The sequence below is a fragment of the Oreochromis aureus genome, linkage group 15 (assembly GCF_013358895.1).
Source record: "Oreochromis aureus strain Israel breed Guangdong linkage group 15, ZZ_aureus, whole genome shotgun sequence".
In the NCBI taxonomy this organism is placed as follows: Eukaryota; Metazoa; Chordata; class Actinopteri; order Cichliformes; family Cichlidae; genus Oreochromis; species Oreochromis aureus.
The window spans coordinates 10,693,522-10,712,512 of record NC_052956.1 but is presented as its reverse complement, the minus strand read 5'-3'; the positions used below and the strand labels follow the sequence as shown (position 1 = coordinate 10,712,512).

Here is an 18,991-nt window from a genome sequence, read left to right as displayed (position 1 = left end):
TGATGAGACTATTTTCTGAAGCCATTGTAATCAAGTTAAAAAGGAGACTGGAAAACAAGAAGTGAAAGATCACATTTTGTCTATTTGTAAGGGTTAGATTATGTTTTTAATTATTAACAGAACAATATATTTGCAGTATTCTTTCTATTAATGTGTGTGTGTGTGTGTGTGTGTGTGTGTGTGTGTGTGTGTGTGTGTGTGTGTGTGTGTGTGTGTGTGTGTGTGTGTGAGAGAGTGTGTGAGAGAGAGTGTGTGAGAGAGGGGGGGGGATCAGAGTAGACAGTTTCTGTTTGGATCACTGAATTAGTCCAGATAGTTTCTAAAAGCAAAGTCCAATGTGTTTACTTCACTCGCAAAGTGTTGAAAGAAGCAGAGGCAGCGTGTCAGTCTAGATCTTTATTCTGGAGAAAAATGAGTCCCAGCCTTTTAGTGAATAAATACAAGTCACAGGGATCCCGGCCAGTGGAGCTGCATATGTGTACACCTCTGGTTGTGATGAAGCGGATTTCAGTATCAAACAAATAACCCATTTAAAAAGAAGAAAAGATGAGTACATATCAATGGAAAGCACGAAAACAAAAATCATCATAGGAAAAAAAAAAAGAATCTTCATTGTATGTGTTATAGCCAATATACATAATATATCACACAGCATTTAGGAATTAAAAAAAAAAAAAAAAAAAAACCACTTCTGCTGCTCCTGCTGGTGAAGTTTATAGCATCCTGAGACACTGGTTTGTAACTGGAGACGGGAAGTGTAGTCGAGCACATACAGGTGCATCAATGAGCTCAGCAGATTGGTCGTTTACAGCAAACGCATGATGTCATTTTAATGACAAGGCACAAGTGCAAGGAGGTACTGCTTCTCATGAGAAATGGTCCTAGTATTAGTTTGGCTTTTACTTTTTACGTCATTGGCAAAATTACAAATATCCAGCATCAGATTTAAACACATCAGTCCATGAAACCACCAGCAGAGCTGCTTTGTCATCATATGGGATAGATGCTACAGATATCTTACAAATGTTCAACTTTGTGATCAACTCACCAGTTGATCACAAAGTTGGTCATTTGGGGATTAAAATTCAATGCATTGTCAGTATATTACAAAATTCATTGAGTTTTTAATCACGTTTCAATTATTACATGCCAGAAATTTAGTTTTCTCAGTTTTAATGTAGATTTTGACATGAATGTTGATCAGAAATCCTTATTATAAGTCTGATATGGCACAAGTGCAGCATCAGCCCCAATACAACAGCAGAGATTCAGATCTCAGAGCCGTGATGCCAGCTGTCTTCCCACAAAGTCATCTTCTGTCACTCTCAAACACACATGGGTATTTGACACTTAAATGCTATGTCATAAGCTGTTTCGTGATTGCACAGCCCATAATTCATATATAAGTTAAGGCTTAAGACATTCATCGCTCACATACTGCGACTGCATAGACAAGAAGGAAGTGAGAGCCAACAAAAACGTCTTCAGCAGGATATTCTTCATTGAGTCTCTACCAGTGACACCCCCAAAGATTAAATAAAAATCACTTTTCTTATTTCTTGGCAACATTATTTATCTAATTGCCATGCCAGTGAGTATTGCAGATAAAAATGTACAGCAGTTTAAGGTTTTCATTTGTTCAGTTGTAGTTTTTGTGATTTCAAAGTCACAAATTCAGTCAGAACACTTTGTCTTATATTCTCAGATTCACTACAACATGTCAGCGTGATGTTGACATTAACATTGGTTGTGTCCAGAGCTAGATGGAAAGAAATATTTGGTTCAGATTGTCAGATTTATTGATAGTACAGAGGTATAAAGTGCTGCTATTTAAACCCCTCCCATACACTTGCACTCTCTGATACAATCCCTCTGCTCATCCTGCTGATGCCGGCCAGCTTGACTTTCGCACGGGCCGTCCACGTGACGGCAGCTGTTGAATCATTGGAGTCCAACAGGTTAGCGTAGCGGGAGGAGTCCTCCTCTTGACCCCGTCCACACCAGGAGGGGAGCTCTAACTCCGTCGCCGGGATGCTCAGGGAGCTGGAGGAGGACTCTGCCATGTCCCCATTTTGGCTCTTGCTTACCGGCGCTTCATCAGGAGCAGTCTCACCAAAGTTCTCCAAGTGTGGCGGTTCCCAACCTTCTATCTTCTCCAGTTTTTTGGCAGGGGAGATTTGCCTCATCGTCATCGTAACACTCTCCCAGAAGCAGTTGGCCTTCTCTGGCTTGTCCTTCTTCTCTTTCTCCTTCTCCTCATCCTTGATTTTCTTGTGAGACCTTTGAGCAGGAAACAAATATACAGTTGTGGTCAGAAGTTTGCATTCACTGACATTTGAATGTCAAGGTAATTTTGGATTTTTTTTTATCATTTCTTTGAACTTCTTTTTTTTCTCGGTGGAATGATTGTACAGCATACATGTTTAATTACTTTAAAAAAGCACATTCCAGTTTATAGCAGATTTGAACTTTTTGAATGCTGAACATTTAATCAATTTCCTTTCATATGAGCGTGACAGTTGGGGTTTCTTCCAAACCTTGGAAAAGTTGTGTCACATCTGAAAAACATCTGATTGTTTGAACTGATGATCTTGAAATATGGAGTTGTTTGGAAATGGCTAAATTTACAATTCTCTCCACGATCACTGAGGAGGAGTAAATGGTAGAGATTTAAGTGAGTGTATGCAGATATTTTATGCAGATATTTAAGCGTATATGGATTAGAAAAAATATACATTCACCCAATTCTTGATTTTTAAAGTCATTGCAGATGTTTGCTGTACAATCATTCCTGGTAAAAGAAAAGTTAGAAGAAATCATTCCAAGTACAAAATAACCATGACATACATTCCAATGATGAGTGTCTGTAAACTTATAACCATAACTGTAGTCTTAAACATGTTCAAATACAACAGCCACTTACTAAGAACCACCCCTCCATCCTCCTTCTCCTCCTCCTCCCCCCTGTCCTACATAAACAGGAGTGTCTGGGTGGGAAACACTTGAGACTTACAGTGAGCTATTATATAGGAATTCCTGTTGTTTATCAAAGCAAGTGAACTGATTAAGACTTCCACCTTCATACATGTTCCACTTCCTCAAGGGGTCTGAAAGTTAGCAACTAGTGAGTAGTGTAAATGTTTGTACTTCACACACTTGACCAGTAATGGCTACTGAGTGCCTCTGTATAAACATGATGGAAACCAGAAATGTTGTGGGTAGCTGTGACATGACTGTGCATTTACTGCATGCTATTAACCGATATGTCTTTCTAGAACTGCTGATCAGTAATGAATAATTTCAGAAAGACCATTTCTTACAACAACGCCATCCACAGCATGATGGATGGCGTTGTTGTATGGCTACTTCTTCTTCTTCTTCTTCATTTGGAGTTATTTTTCTGTCAGATGTTCTACTCTGTGTTAGCTCTGTTTTTCCCCCCAGTAAGAGAACTATTTGGAATATGATAAAGATAATAAGCACATAACCTCACCCTTTGCGGTCAGCCAGCTTCTCTCCAGTCAGCAAGAAGCGCTCGTCATCTTTAGACGAGAACATCTTCTTCTCCCTCCTGTCTTTCTTGGACATGATCTTCTTCACTTTGGCCTCCTGAGAGACACCAGCAAGACAAGAGAGTGTTTTTGTGGTTTTGAAATGCCGATCTGACTCGATTTCACTCATCTGTTGCATGTTAGCTTGTTATCTCTGTATGCCTGTTTGTGAGTGATTGATACACCCTGAAGACGAGGATTTCACAAAGTTGGCTTTGCAGGAATTGAGAGGAGCAGCATGTTCGGACTGATTAACGTGCAATTTTTATTTATTTTTTTGGATTGGGGAGGGGGGAATTTCTGTTATGGGCCTCACTGGCATAGAGCACATTCCACCAGGAGACCCTCCACTCCCTCTGAAAATCCCAGCCTCCCCGTCACATCAGAATTCCTCCCTGCCTTGCCCTCGCAGATTTCCGCCAAGCACTGACGCAGCCATCCTTAGCGACCGCGGAACAAAGTTTTGGCTTTGTTTCTCGCCTGGGAAGAATTCCCAAGGTCAGCTATCAAGGTCTTGACTCCTACTCACATCCGTGCTCGCCTTTGCTTGAGTGTGCATTCTCAGTATACACAATATTACATGATTAATGAGCTTAACCCTGACATGACCTTTCAACTGCTTTTATTGTTCTCATACCTATGAAGGAGGACTTTAGTTCAGGGCTCTGTGTGCAGTACCTGCACAGATCTCTGACCAGAGGATGCCACCAGCAGCTACAAACAAACAAACAAAGAGCTGGATATGAAATCAGTTGTCTCCCAAAGCCAAACAGGAACACGTATGATAAGATCTGTCACCAACAGATAAAACAAACTTTACAATACTACCACTACATAGGCTCCACCAGCTCTAAAACTACTGTAAACCCAGACACATGCAAATACTTAAGATCCTGCTCATATCTGTGATGGATCTTTAAACACTTTACTCAGTGAAAATGCATCATATCTCCCTGTCCATCTCACCCAGAGGAAGTCTCTTTGATTATAAGTAGAAAAAAAACCCCAAATATCCTCCACTCACTTCTCATCCTGAACATGCCTGCGGGCAAACTGCCCCCCTACCAGTTTCCTGTTGTTTATTATCATCAAAAAACATTTACAAAACCTAATGTCAGCTGTTTCAGCACCCTGTCTCAACTCTTGACTGCCCAGCTCTTGTTCTCCGAGTGCCATCGAGTGTAAACTGGATAAGGTTTGCAGAAGCAGTTCGAGCTGCCCAGCAAAGAAACCAGAGATGCCGAAAGAGTTGGAGCCTTTCTGAATGGACGTATATGAGTGTATGTGCTTGCATGCATGCCTGCACAAATAGAGGCCTGCCTATTCTGCCACTGTGCTCTTCGGCATTAACCTCTGGGCCTCTAGATCCAAAGCAGCTCAGTGTCTGGCCAAGAAGGTAAAGCAAATGGCTCGCTGACTCTGTGTGAGACAGCTTTACCTACAGCTTCACGCTTGGCAGAACAATGGAGGTGTTATTGGACCAAATTCTTCTTTCGATACCTCTGACATTGAAGCCGAGGGATTGCTGCATGAATTGCACACATTGGGGATAAATTCAGGGGGTTTTTAAGCTCACAATCAGGCCTTGGTTATGTGAAACCCTTAGCTTCGGTATTGATCATCCACATGTATTTATTCACAGGTCCAGTTACAGTATTGTTGCTGGATGTCAACTTCTCTGCCTCTCTGCTACATGCAGTGTATTTGGGCTACATATGAACATTATTTATATCACCAATTAATTTCATAATTGATCAAAAAACTGACCAGTGCACCAAAAGCAACAGTTTAAAGGGGGAGAACCACACAAAGGAGAAAAACAAACCAATATACTGAACTTTCATATGCAGGAATCAAACCACTGACCATCCAATTAGTAAACAACCCACTCTACGTCCTGTGCTACCTCTCCTCTGCAAGGTGAGGGTTGTCTTCTTAGCCCATATCTTAGCCCAATCTTGTTTTTATGCATAATTTACAATCTTTATATTCTGTAAACAGAGCCCAGAGAAAACACAGGACTATGGGTCAATTGCAATACCTTGAAAAGTTCAAGTGGATTTGCTTTTTTGAATGACACCAAAAAAAAAGCTTTAAATAATAATAAATAAAAAAAACAACAACAATATTTATGATATATGCTTGTTTGAATTTGATAAAGTGAATAATAAAATGTTCCCATGTTCACATATTTTCCATGAAATTGAAGCCAGCAGCTGGTTATTTTAGCTTAGCTTTGGACTGAAAGCAGACAAGTGGTTTTAGAGGCCTCTTGTGATAGACATTGGGGTATATTTTTGTCCATTAATTTGCATTTGACTCATTAACTGATTAATTATTAAATTCATTATTTTTAGCATTTGGTAAAATGTATAGAACAGAGTGGTAGTTCTGAAAATAAAGAAGCATCTGCCCATGAAAGCCTATTTTTAAGTACAGAAGCATGTTAATTAAGCTTAATGAACATTGTTGAAGCATCGTAGAGTGAAACGGCAACAGGTAACCTCCACTTTCAGGGCTCCCTGTACACTTAGTGAGTCCTAATATGAGCATGGAACAACAGAGGGTGAAAGAACTGCAGCCTTCCACAGTGTCTGTGGCTATTTTCAGCCTTGTTTTTCTTCCACACTGATTGTTCCACTCCAAAAAGCCCAGCTCCTCGAAAGAATGCTCAGTTTCCTTCCCTTCTCCAGCTCGGCCACCCCGTCCTCACAAACAGGACGGTGTATGAAATATGTCCTGTGAACCAAGTCACATACAGTGGCTATACAATAAAGTGAGCGACCAGCCGGGGTTGAAAGACAATGCATCACCTGTGTGCGGTTTCAAATCAGCTTAACAAGTTCACACACAGCACGCCTTTGAGTAAAGACCCGCCGTCAGCACAGATTATAAGATGAACAGAGCGCTGAGATAAAACTCGCTTCCACAGACAAAGGACACATGTCCTCAAACCCTCATAATAAAACCATTGTTTATTATATTTACAGCAGTGATGACCAAGCTGATTTAGCTGATCAGGTATGAGCTTTCCTCCAGCAGACTCACTTTCAGTTCAGCTAATTTGTGACTCCTTAAATCTTATATTCAGTATTTTGGTCATTGTTTCTAAGAGCTGTGAGGATACAGTTCTGACTGACGTAATTAGTGCTACATGTATCAGTGCCAGGACAAAGTCAAATATAAGCAGTCAGACAGGTTTTAAGATGCTTGCTTATTAAACAGAAAAAATGTACACGCGCACTAGAAGTTTCAAATGAACCAGGAAGGCCGTGTGCAAACTGTGATGGATGTTTACACACAGTCACAGTAATACATTTTAATCGTTGCTGCTTTCACATGAACATGTTTGGCTAATTTTAGGGGTTTTAAATGTATGATCTTACTGAACTTCACTATGATTACACAACCTGTATGCAGTGTGGAGCAGGCCTGGTCAAACCCTGAACCACATCTTAACTGGATGTCCCAAAGCACTGGGTGGAGGTGGAATAAAGCCGTAAGAGAAATTGCCAAATGGACTTCCAGTGGGTCAAAGCTAATAAACACCAGGCTGTCACCACTTGAGGCTATCAGCCTCCAAGGGAAGGGGACGTGGCTTCAAAGGCAACAACAACTGCCTGCCCCACATTTTGCACCACACCTCTAACTAGGAGATGCAACACTCCACCCAGATGTGATTCTCCTATCTAGGTGCACAAAAAACAATTCGTAAGTCAAACTTGTTGTGCTCCAGGAGGACACACTGTCCATTTCTCATGATCTGCAGAAAGCCAAGTAGTAAAATCTGGCTGATGAGGCCTTTGTCAAAGAATGGCACGCAGTGTCATTTCCTGTCAAAGTTGGCTGTGCACAGTGCATGATTTCCTGCAGAAGATCAGTTAGGCAAGTAAAAAATTAAAAAGAGCCACTAGAGAGTTAGCAAGCCCAATATGGTTATGCTTGATGAGAACTCGCAGGTGGAAGCCTTCTGCAAGTGAAGACTAACTATCTTCTCTGATCCATCGAGGCAAGGCATACAAGTTAAGGGGCAAAATGCTGGTGACCCTCAAGTACCTGCTGAAAAACAAGAGGATTCCCAGAAAAGTGGCCACTGACCACCTTGCTACCAGACCATCATGGGAAGGCCACTACTTCCAGTCGCTTCAAGAGTTTCTGCTTGTAGTGAAGCATCTCTGGTGTTTACTTCACTTGAATATGCTAAATACTGATTGTCAAAACTAAAAATCTATTACACAAGTGGTATAAAATGACACTTTGTAATAACTCTACCTTAACCTTGCAGAGACTTTCCATTCAGAATATGGAAAAAAGCACTGAGTTAATTCTTTTGTTGATTACTGCAGTCTTGAGCTACAAATGCACCTGCATCATGCTTTTGAGTGGAAAATATTCCAATTTTTAATTTTGCTTTGCTCAAACTATTTACAAAACCATGTTGTGATATGACATCAGAGGTTTCCACAAAATAAAAACCGATACCTTAGATGACTGAACTGAAGTGATTTAAATAGAGGAAACAGTCCACTGAAAGATCAAAATGACCTAATTTTTTCTTTCTCGGGATAAGGCTGACATTACAAACGCACACAGTGACAAAACAACCCAGACGGTTCTCCAGCGATAAGGTTAGGGATAACACAGGGGATGATGGCTGACAGCTAGTGTGTTTACAGATAAACAGTGCAGTGACACTGAGCTTGTGCATGCGTGCGTGTGTGAACTGACAGAGCATTGGCCATTTAAAGCATCTGGATGTTTTGGGCGACATAAGATTGACTCTTTCAGGGTCGATTCCTGCGATGTTCTGAGCGTGTGCACAGAAAGATAAGTGCGGGTCGCCTGAGTGCATATCTTTGAGGGGACAACCGTCACGTGTAAAACTGTGTAAGCTGATGTATGTTTGGAAGCAGATAGTGTGTTTGTGTCTGTGTTCTGTCTGAATAGCTGTGAAGCTGCTGTTTACCTTGGAGACTGCAGTGACGGCTTCCTCATCCTCTTCCTCTCCTTCTATGTCTTTGTCCTAGGACACACATACAGCCGCAGTGAGTTAAGACAAATAGCAACCTTTCCCCACCCCAAAACAGAAACTCTCGCATTTTAAAGCAGGGATTGTGTGTTTGCGGACTGTGCGCATGCCTTCCTGTAAAAAAAAAAAAAAAAAAAAAAAAAAAGGAGAGGCAACCATTTTCAAGCGGTAACACAAACACACCGTGTTTGGAGTGCGAGATAGAGGGATGGAGGGAAGAATGGATGGATGGATAGAGAGCTGGGAGAGACGGGGGGGAAACCACTAAGCTCTGAGGGCAGATTTAAACAAAAGGGAGAGAAAACAAACCCATGACCTCTTCCCTTAATGGTCCTCAACAATATGTGGACTGAACAGAGCTATTTTGGTCTCATTGTGTTTCAGTCTACAGACTTTGTTTTTAATATAGACGTTGTATAATATTTGTGTTATTTGTGTTATTATGTGACACCCTTTTTTTTGGCTTTTGTATAATTGCCACTGGGCTTGTGCATTTTTTTACCATGTAAATAACTCCATGCACCAAAATTATTCTACCTCTTATTATTTATATAAGCAATTTTTATGGTCTGCTTTAATACTTGCATGTTTATCCACTTTTATTCCACAATGACTCCTCAAGACTGTAGTAGGTTATATACATAGTTACAGGGATATTACAGTGATTAGAGCAAGCTGTAGGTAATAAAAGCACTGCGCTGCAGTGGTTTGACTCATATCTATCTAATAGATTCCAATTTGTTCATGTAAATGGGGAGTCTTCTTCAAACACTTTAACTACGGAGTTCCACAGGGTTCTGTGCTAGGACCAATTCTGTTTGCATTACATATGCTTCCCTTAGGCAGCATCCTTAGAAGGCATAGCATACATGTTTTCTGGAGTATTTAAAAGCAGACTGGGATGCAGAGCCTTCAGCTTTCAGGCCCCTCTTCTATGGAACCACCTCCCAGTTTGGATTCAGGAGACAGACTTTTAAGATTAGGCTTAAAACTTTTGTCTTAGATAAAGCATATAGTTAGGGCTGGATCAGGTGACCCTGAATCCTCTTTTAGTTGAGCTGCAAACTGCACTGATTATTTCATCGCCACTCACTTTTTTCTTTTTTCTTTTTTTTCACTCGCCAAGTTTTTATACACCTCTCTGCATTTAGTCATTAGTTATTATTAATCTCTGGCTCTCTTCCACAGTGCATCTTTGTCCTGTCTTCCACTGCTCACCCCCAACTGGTTGCACCAGATGCCCACCCCTCCCTGAGCATGGTTCTGCTGGAGGTTTCTTCCTGTTAAAAAGGAGTTTTTCCTTTCCATTGTTGCCAAATCGCTAGCTCATAGGGGTTCATATGATTGTTGGGGTTTTCTCTGTTTTCACTTTATTATTGTAGGGTCTTTAACTATAGTTGCACACCCAGAAGAAATATGCAAGAAACAGAAAGAAGCAAACAATAACAGTTCCCTAAATTTTAACATTTTTTTTCCAAGACTGTTATATTTGCACTTGGCAATGATGCAATGATGCCAAACCCAGAGTTGCCCCTGGTGTGTGAACATTATCTTAAAAGTGCTTAGGTATAGGGAAAAGGGCATTTGTGTGAAATGGATGAATGAGGCCTGCAGTAAGAAAGCACTTGCTCTGGAAGTAGAAGTACTAAAGTTTACTGTAAACCTAATGGAGTTTTTATCAGAACAGTAATCATTTAGTTACATGCTACAAGAGTGTTTTCATTTGTTAGCATCATAAAACTACCACGATAACTGAATGAACAAGTATAGTTTAATATATTTAAACAGAGGTGGGTAAATGAAATCTACATTTTTTCATATTAAATTTGAAACACACTTTTTAATGTTTTTTTGTGAAAGTACACTCCTAGTGAAACATCACATCTAAATACAAACCACTACAAAATATATCGACGATCATTATCTTTGTCACTACCTCAGTCATTCCCTTACGACACTTTTTCCACCTCACCTCTTCCTGGAATTCTTGTGGACATTTCCAGGTCCTTCTCTTTTACCACCTGCCCACCAGTTTCAGTCACCTGACACCTCTGTCATCTCTTCCAAATCATGGCCTAAGTATTTATACCAGCCATTATTTCGGCTTACAGATCGTCAGTGTTGTTTCACCCCATCATTTTATTTCAGCTGAATTTACATGTGACTTGATTTTGATCCAGCCCGTTTTGCCATCATCTGTTAAATATCTTAGATTCTAACTGACTCAACTTCTACACCAAGATGCCAAATGTGAAAATAAGCAAAAGCATTTTTCAAAAGCAATATTTGCACTTGAAAATACTTTACAGTTTGATAAACTTCAGAATCCTTCAGAATTTTAAATGACATATCCCATCATCCATAACTTGCAGTTTGATGACTTAACTTGCCCCAGAAGACTTAAGGACATTAAATCATGATAAGTAGGTTGATTGAAGTCATTAGTTGCGCAGCCAAGCCTCTATAGGAGCGGCGCCAGAATTCCTGCTAAATGATCAAAGCTGCATTAACTTTTAACATCTCTTAACTCTATGGGACAGAGGAGGAGAAATGGTGGTTGGACATGTCTGAGCAAAGTCTGCTGGGTCTCCGCCACCTGAGCTGATCAAAGATACAGTCTCACACAATCGCTGACTACTGTTTGAGCGTAAAGAGCGTTAACAACTTCAGAACAGAGTGAGTGAGAGGGGGGAGGAGAGTCAGGGAGAGGGGGAGTAGTGTTTTGGAAAAAAATCCTCCTAACAACACAGAACAGGAGTTCTTATTTCGCACCCCCAGGGCGGCCTTTTTTGCATTCTCACTTTCCCTCTTTGTGTCTGCACACAAGTGTGTAAATTTAAGCGCAGTGTTTCACAACCGAGCTTGCCGGGCGATAAAGAACCACTCTGAATTCCAATACCAAAGAAGCAGTATTTACACTCCCCATTCTCCAAACCCAGGGACACAGAAAGCATTTAAGGAAACAGTTTAATGTCTTAGGAAATATGCTTATTTACATTTCTGCCAAAGGTTAAATGAGAGCATGCATGCCAGTATCACGCCTGTACACTGAATACCAAACAAGTTAGCTCGGCTTAAAAGAAAGCCTGTAAATGGAGAGAAAGGCCACATGCTTGTTCATGGAAGCAGAATGAACAGAGCACCACTATTAACACTCTAGCCACATCATTTGAATTGATGTTTACCTACATTTTTAGGGCTTATCATCATCTGCATTTTATCCCTGTTGTCATTACTCTTACTTTTCTCTTTGTTTGTGCTGTTAAATATTGATTCCTTAACATGTACCTCTTTCAGTTTATTTCCTGTTTTATTTTGAAGGTTTGATTGTTTTGTGGCTTTTACTTCCCTACTTTGGTCTTTTCCCACTCTCCCAATGTTGGATTAAACTCACCTGTTCCTTGTTATCCATCCCTCCTAGTGAGTGTGTAGTCTTTGTCAGGTTGTTGTTGTAATCCCCATATTTTCTCTGCTGGTTCTCCTTCTTTCTAGATTCATCAAAAAAACTAAATAACCATTCAACTGATATCCTTATACTAAACGGCTTCATTAAATAGACTCCCCCACTGTTTCCATTCTTTATCCCAAGTTAAACAAGCCATCTCCTGGCCCTGTATTGAACAGCTAAATGTAGAAAGCATTCAGACAGATCCTATTTATGACATTTTTTGTGTTGAACTGAGGCAAACTTGTGAGACAAAACAAGTGTCTGACGTCCAGGAACTCAACTCTCTTCCCTTCAGCAGGGGGATCACATTTCCTTTACTATCCTCTTTATGACTCAATGATTTAGAAGTGAGGCCTTCAAAGGTTCGCTAGACGTGATGTATACTCTTATTACCCCACTTCACAGTCAGGGTGGTTTTATCTAAGCATTTAGGAGTGTTACTGCAGTAAGCCACAGACAAACAGGCAAACGCACCTTCTGCAAGCTGACAGCTGCTTGCAGCCTGTTGAACTTCAATAGAAGTGAGTGGCAAAAGCAAGCAGGCACAGGGCCTGCTGTCGCCCCGGTGCACTGTTCATAGACAAAAGGAATGATAGTGACTTCAGGCTATGCATTTCTCTGCTCTCGCTCTTTTCTCCCTCCCTGTCTCTGTGTTTTACTTGTCTGCATCTGTCCGACTGCAGGTCTCTAACATACAGTTAAACTATTACACCCAAAGAGATCTGCTGCGTTGTGATGACGGTTAGCAAACATAACATTTTGATCAGGAGATTTAAATACGTGGAAGTGTATTTTTCAGACAAAATAACAGAGGAAGAGGTGTGAGATGTAACACAATGAAGGTCGCTGGCTGACTCCTGGGCCACCTGGATATATGTGGGTGGAGAAAGCTAAAGAGCAGGATTTTAGATTCTCCTGAGCAGAAACTTGACTCCTGATGGCTTGAGTGTAGGCGCACAGTAGCCAACAGATTAGACTGTTGTTGTTCTGAGTAGTTTCCAGCAATGTTCTCTTTTTCAGGAAAGCTACACTTAATACCGAAAAATGGTACAGAAAAAAAACTCTGAAATCCATAACAGTGTGACTCAGCACAAAGTTCAGGACAGAGCTCAATCAACAGCCTCAACAAGACATAAGATGTTATTTCTTACAGCCCATTTTAGTTTTCTTCATGATTATCACTTAAATAGCAGGTGTTTTTCCCATGTTGTGCTTACAGGCTGTCATCACGTCTATTTTCTGTCCTTGATTTGTCAAGATAATTAGTAGATTTGGTACTTTTTGTACCTTTTGTAGCTTTAAAGTGGATTAATCCTTTTCGGGGGATCTTTCTTGTTTTTTGTTTAAAAAGTACAGAAGAATTCAAAAGGCTATCCCTGCAATGTCATTGTGATACAAAAATGCTGCAGATTCGCTTCGCTCTCCTGTTCGGTTGCTCTGCGTGTGGTAAATCAGACAGTGCAGCTACGTCAGTTTGAATAACTGGAAGGAAAAAATCTTTCCTTCGCAGACTTTGTTATCATAACTTTAATCCTGACTTCATCCTGTTGGGTCTTTGCTGTGTTTACAGCATTTTATGATCTGACCCCTGACCCTTTTATGTACTTTACTGCCATGCAGACGGGACAAGACCCCCCCTCCACCCCACCTCCCCCTTGATTGCTTTCCCAGGATCTCTAAAGAGCAGCTGCTGCTCTGATCCTAGGTCAGTTTATAGTTTTTTTTTTTTGTGACCACTGGCGACAGAGACACAAACTGAACTCAGAGCAGCTCTGTCCCCTGCACATGTAAATGACACATGCGTTATTTCCCAACTGGAGGTCGATAAAACCGAGCCAAGGGTCACAGATATCAGCACTGTCACAACAGCAGATGAAAAATGTTGGGAAATGGTGTTGGTGGATTTTCCCAATTGTGTACTGCATGACAAATGTATACATGTAGTCTGAGCTGTATACAGGGATGGAGCTGCAGGCAGTGAGTAAAATATGACACTGATATGATTAAGGAGAGCATTTTTATGTAATTGGTGTTGCAAATGTCCTTAAACATGTGATTCACTACTCGCTCTACCAAAAAGAAACCTAAAATCATGGCTGGCCTTTTAAAGAAGCTTTGATCATGCATACAGTAAGCTGATTACATACCGCAAGCATGACAAAAGCACATTATTTTGTGTGACTCCAACCTTTATGAGGAATAAAATATCCCATGAGTTTTAACAGATTTATCTATGTATCCAGAGATTTGGAAGCTGCCCGTCCTCCTCCTCTTTCACTGGAGCGTCACTATTCAACTAGATGTGAGCACCTTATGCTCACTCGACTTAAGTTTTTACTCGAAACCTGATCCAAGTGGTTAAAAACACCACCACAAGAATCTCAACTGATAAACATGTCACCTTGCTATTTCTTATGAGCAATGAGTCGTGGCTGGCTATCCTTGTGTGCATCCTCCCCCATGCTCCCATCAGCATGACAGAGCCCAGCTGCTTACAAGTGCTGATACAGAGGTTCTTTAGACCTCTCACACCCTCTTATTGTTTACCTGGAAAATATGGGTAACAAAAAAAGAAGAAAAAAAACCCACAACCCACAACAAACAGGCATTTGTGAACCATGCCTTCTTAAGTACCAATCACACCTCTGACCTTTACGAACACTGCAAATAGATTCAAAGTTGCATGTAAAACCTAACCTACTGTACGTTAAATCATATCCATCTCTATAATGACATGCTGAATTTACCCTCCTGTGTTTTATTTTATTACATTTTAATTTAAATTATATTTCTTATACTTGAGCAGTATTGTGCCAAAATTTGTCCACACACTGTAGCTCTTAGATTCAGAATCCCTTCTTTGACGTCCAAGCAGCATTTTCTAACTTGACATGAGTTTGAGCACTTGTGCACCTCCTCCATTTCTTTGTTTGAGGTCTATTTGGCAACTTTTATCAGAAGAAAACATAAGAAATAGAAGAATTTTGATTTGTCATTATTTAAACACATTTATCATTATTCAGGCTACTTTATATTCTTATGTGTGTTTTTTAAAGTAATTTTTTTTTAAAGCCTGAACAAGTGAAATCAATCATTTTGACACAGTTTTCGATATTTGTATTGCTATTTCTGACAATTTTACAGCTTCCCGTGTTCATCAGAGTATAAGCGTACCATTATTAGCAGTGAATGCCTCTGTTTGCTTTTTATCCGTGTCATTACCTTGTAGGAGTGATGATAGTGCCAGGACATGTCGTCCTCCTCTGACGCGTAATCCACCAGCACTTTACTCTTGGTTTTCTTAAACATATCTCCACTTGTCGCCGAAATGGACCGTGTCGGTCCTAGAGAGAAAAAAAAGTTGTATGAGAAACTCTGAAGTCGACCCGGCACTGTCCTGCGTCGCTTTGTCCCTCTTTTCTTGATAACTCTTTCAGCGACGCATCACCCAACCCTTTGAACTCTTTCGGTGGTTTCTCCAGCCGAAAATCGAGACCGCTTTCTCCGTTAGCGGCTCATTCATAGACGTGCCAGGAGCTGGGTGACGATCGCGATTCGTTTCGTAATAGTTTGTCGTGCGTTTTTACGCAGTCTGCGCGACCACCTGGAGCTCAAGCGCTCGCTCCTCCCATATCCCCCTGCTCCTCCGACTGCTTGAAGTTGCCATGGAAGACAGAGGAAGAGGTCACACGTTTCATCTCCAGCCAATAACAACGCAACTCACCTAAAAATGAAGAGGAGATTCACAAGTATAACCAAGAATAGCTGTTGTCACTCTCTCCCCCTCTTTTTTATCTCTTACCAGGAAGTCAAAATGTATAAATAGCGACATCGGTCTGTTTTGTATTTGAATTAAAGGCGCAGAAAAAAATGCAGTGTCAAAACTATTAGCTTCAACATGTTCGTGTTAGTATGATGCTGCCTTGTTTTTTCTGAAGTAGCACCAGTCATAATTTATTTGTCACTGGGGACATTAATTTATAACATTTTATTGGTCTTTATAAAAATGTGTTTTAAAAGTCGCATATGTAAAATTGTAAGCTGAAGTAAGTAACCAAGACTAACATTTATATGTCTATGTGTTTCGTATAAAGACGCACCAACATGTAATACAGTCTAGAGTAAATTGACAGAAAATCGAGATGCCTTAAGGTGCATGGAAATTGTAATTACTAGAGAAACGCTGGACCTGCCTGTTGTGTCACATTTGCTGTCTTATCATTGTGGCATTGTATTTCCATAATCTGTTTCCCATTTGCAATAAGACTCACTGGAAGATTGGGGAAATGATTATTTTGGTGTGTGTTTCAATCAAGTACCAAACAACTTGTGACACCTGCACCATTTTCACCTGTAAGAGCACAGTATTCTTTAATTTTTAAATATTTAGTTTAACATTGCACTTTACTTATCTTTTTAAAGAAAGTTTAGAGAATCACCAATTGACCTAATCCCTCACGTCTTTGGACTGTAGAAGAAATCCATATTACCAGGAAGGAACACACACAGACATGCAAACTCTACACAGAGAGACCCCAGTCTGCATTTGAACCCAAGACCTTCATTCTTGCTAAGCGGCAACACCGATAACCACCAGACTACTGCGCTGTCCCAAACTTTTGTTTTTATGTTTTAACTGAGCTTCTGTGACAAAGCAATTTCCCCCCTGGGATCCATAAAGTATTCTAATTCTGATGACCACACAGAAGAAAGAAAAATAAAATAACAACAACAATGTATTTCTGGGGCATAGCTGTGATCCAGACCCTGTTTGATTTTTGTTTTTTCTCACAGCCATTGTTTAAATATTTTTAGCTATTCAGTTTCAGATCAGAGTGTCTCTCGTTTTAAGATGTGTTGAACTGTTCAAAGGGTTTTTTTCCTCTTGACTATTAGCAGTTAAACTTCAAATAAAAAATATTCAGGCAACGATACAAAGCTGCTGAGTCACTCCTTGACAAAATCTTTAACAGTCTGATCTCATGTTTACTATAGACAGCAACTGCTGGGTTAAGCATGAGCCACTGTGTATTCATTTAAAACTCTCTTTTTCAAAGACCTCTGGTGCCCGGGGAAACAAATGGCACATTATGCTGGTGGGCTGGCCTCTTAAAATAGCTGTAGTTTAGCTTAGCTGTAGCTTAAGACCATTCACCTGATTCAAAGATCCGTAAATTCCTGTCTCAATGCCTCATTATACAGTAAGCCAGCTGGAAATGCAAGCCAGGTTGTAAGACGTGTAAGAGAGAAAAAACAAATGTTATCAGATTTTTATTTTTTTTTTTTAGAAAAGCACACACACACATAGAGTGAGTGTTTTTGTGGGTTTTATGGGTGTTTCTAACGCCTGGAATAGTGTATGTTTTTGGTCACAGGTGTTTTAACCCAAACAAGTTGTTGTGCAACACTTCACTAAGGTTGTGTTCTGAATTCATTAGTGGGGTAATTTTACTACTTCAGCCACAATAAGGTGCAAAACAGAATCATTACACGACCGACACCGAAAACAGTGTTACATCACAGACAAATGTCCCCAATAACCTGTTTCAGTTTATACTATCGCTCGTATATAAAGTTTAGCGTCAGCTGACGTAAGCCACGACTGGCCATCAGGATCCATCTTCAGTCAGGTCAGTGACCTTTGATAATAAAGATAATGACAGGGTCAACTGTTCACCTGAGACCATTTCTTGGAAATGCATCAATGCATTCTTACTGTATCAACACAGAGGTTATTTACGGGCGAGGTGGCTCTGATGCAAACAGGCACATCCCTAATCAATCCCCTTAATTGTCTTTACCCACACACAATTAACACTTCCCCCAAATTAGAAATTTAAAGGATGGAGTGACGTGTGTTCTTTTATACTTTACTGGGACCTCCTGATTGAGATCTGTGCATTTTTGTGTTCCCTTTATTTATGAAAAAAATTAAAAAACAACATTTTTAAGTTGAAACCCATTGAAAGAGCTATTTTTATTCTCAGTGTCGTTTTCTCGTTTAGACATTTATGATATAATTTTAACTCAGACGGTGAAGTTCTTGTATTTAACTTGTCAAGGCTGGAAAGGCTAGTGGGAAACTAAATGCATCCATAATAAATTACAATCCTGTATACACTGAATTTACCCGAGGCTTTAGAAAGCACCTAGTGTTTACTAATACTGAGTGTCTAATATCTAATAGACTTTTAATGTTTCAGCAAAAATAACAGTGAATGTTATTCACTGTGGTCACTCACAGGAAACATGACAACAATAATACTGTTTAACTGACACACTTACAATTCATTCTTTGAGAAGTGCTTGAAGGTAAAGTATTATAGTTACTAGAAACTAATTACTCATGTTGTGGTAACAATACCCATTAGTGGACTAACTGCTGCTGTACATAGTCACGTATGCGTCAGCTGCCCTGATTGTTGAGATAGTGGGTCAGGTATGATCGGTCGTGGCGGGACACAATGGGGATTATCCGGCCTGCTTTTAACGTCTGACATGGACACACACACGTACAGTAGAGCTTAAACAGGAGATTTGGGCCATTGTAGTGCTTGTTAAGCATGCTTAACCTGTTAATTGTTTACCTGTGCTTCGCTAATACACTAAGACAATTACATGTGGTTTAAAAAGTGATGCAGCGGTGACGTTGCAGCTTCTTGTCATTTTAATGCTGTTTTAATACCTCTCTGTACTACTGAGAGAATGGAAGTCTTGTAGCAGGGCATTTTGGTGTCATTCAGGTGAAAGCTTTGGTTTTGTTACCTTTGACCACCTTCACTTCATCATTTTGGCTTGTACAAAGAGGAAAAGCTTTAAAAGTGAATTACATGCTCTCTTTCCAGCAGAGGATGACACATAGACAAAGTCAGCAACTAATAAGTGAGTGTAATGCAGAATTTTGCGGTTAAAGAGCTGAACTTTTCTCTCAGGAACCGGCAGAGAATAGAAACATGAAATGAA

The 18,991-nt window shown here is 40.2% G+C and overlaps 1 protein-coding gene across 1 annotated transcript; it reads right to left on the bottom strand.

Annotated features, from left to right (window-relative positions):
* Nucleotides 1–381: 381 nt before the first annotated feature.
* On the bottom strand, nt 382–15,690 carry si:ch211-225h24.2. Its single transcript, XM_031727614.2, has 4 exons — nt 15,251–15,690; nt 8,518–8,574; nt 3,494–3,609; nt 382–2,280 (listed from the first exon to the last, which is right to left on the bottom strand). Exons 1-4 carry the CDS (start codon nt 15,335–15,337, stop codon nt 1,827–1,829), a joined length of 714 nt encoding a protein of 237 aa, XP_031583474.1. The 5' UTR covers nt 15,338–15,690; the 3' UTR covers nt 382–1,826.
* Between the last annotated feature and the right edge of the window lie 3,301 nt (nt 15,691–18,991).

Bases quoted from the DNA above. Each gene is read 5' to 3' on its own strand.
- si:ch211-225h24.2 (XM_031727614.2), bottom strand. From the start codon at position 15,337: ATGTTTAAGAAAACCAAGAGTAAAGTGCTGGTGGATTACGCGTCAGAG. The intron at 8,575-15,250 runs GTAATGACACGG...TGTGTGTCCTAG, and splicing joins ACTATCATCACTCCTACAAG to GACAAAGACATAGAAGGAGA. The intron at 2,281-3,493 runs GTGAGGTTATGT...TCCTGCTCAAAG, and splicing joins AAGCTGGCTGACCGCAAAGG to GTCTCACAAGAAAATCAAGG.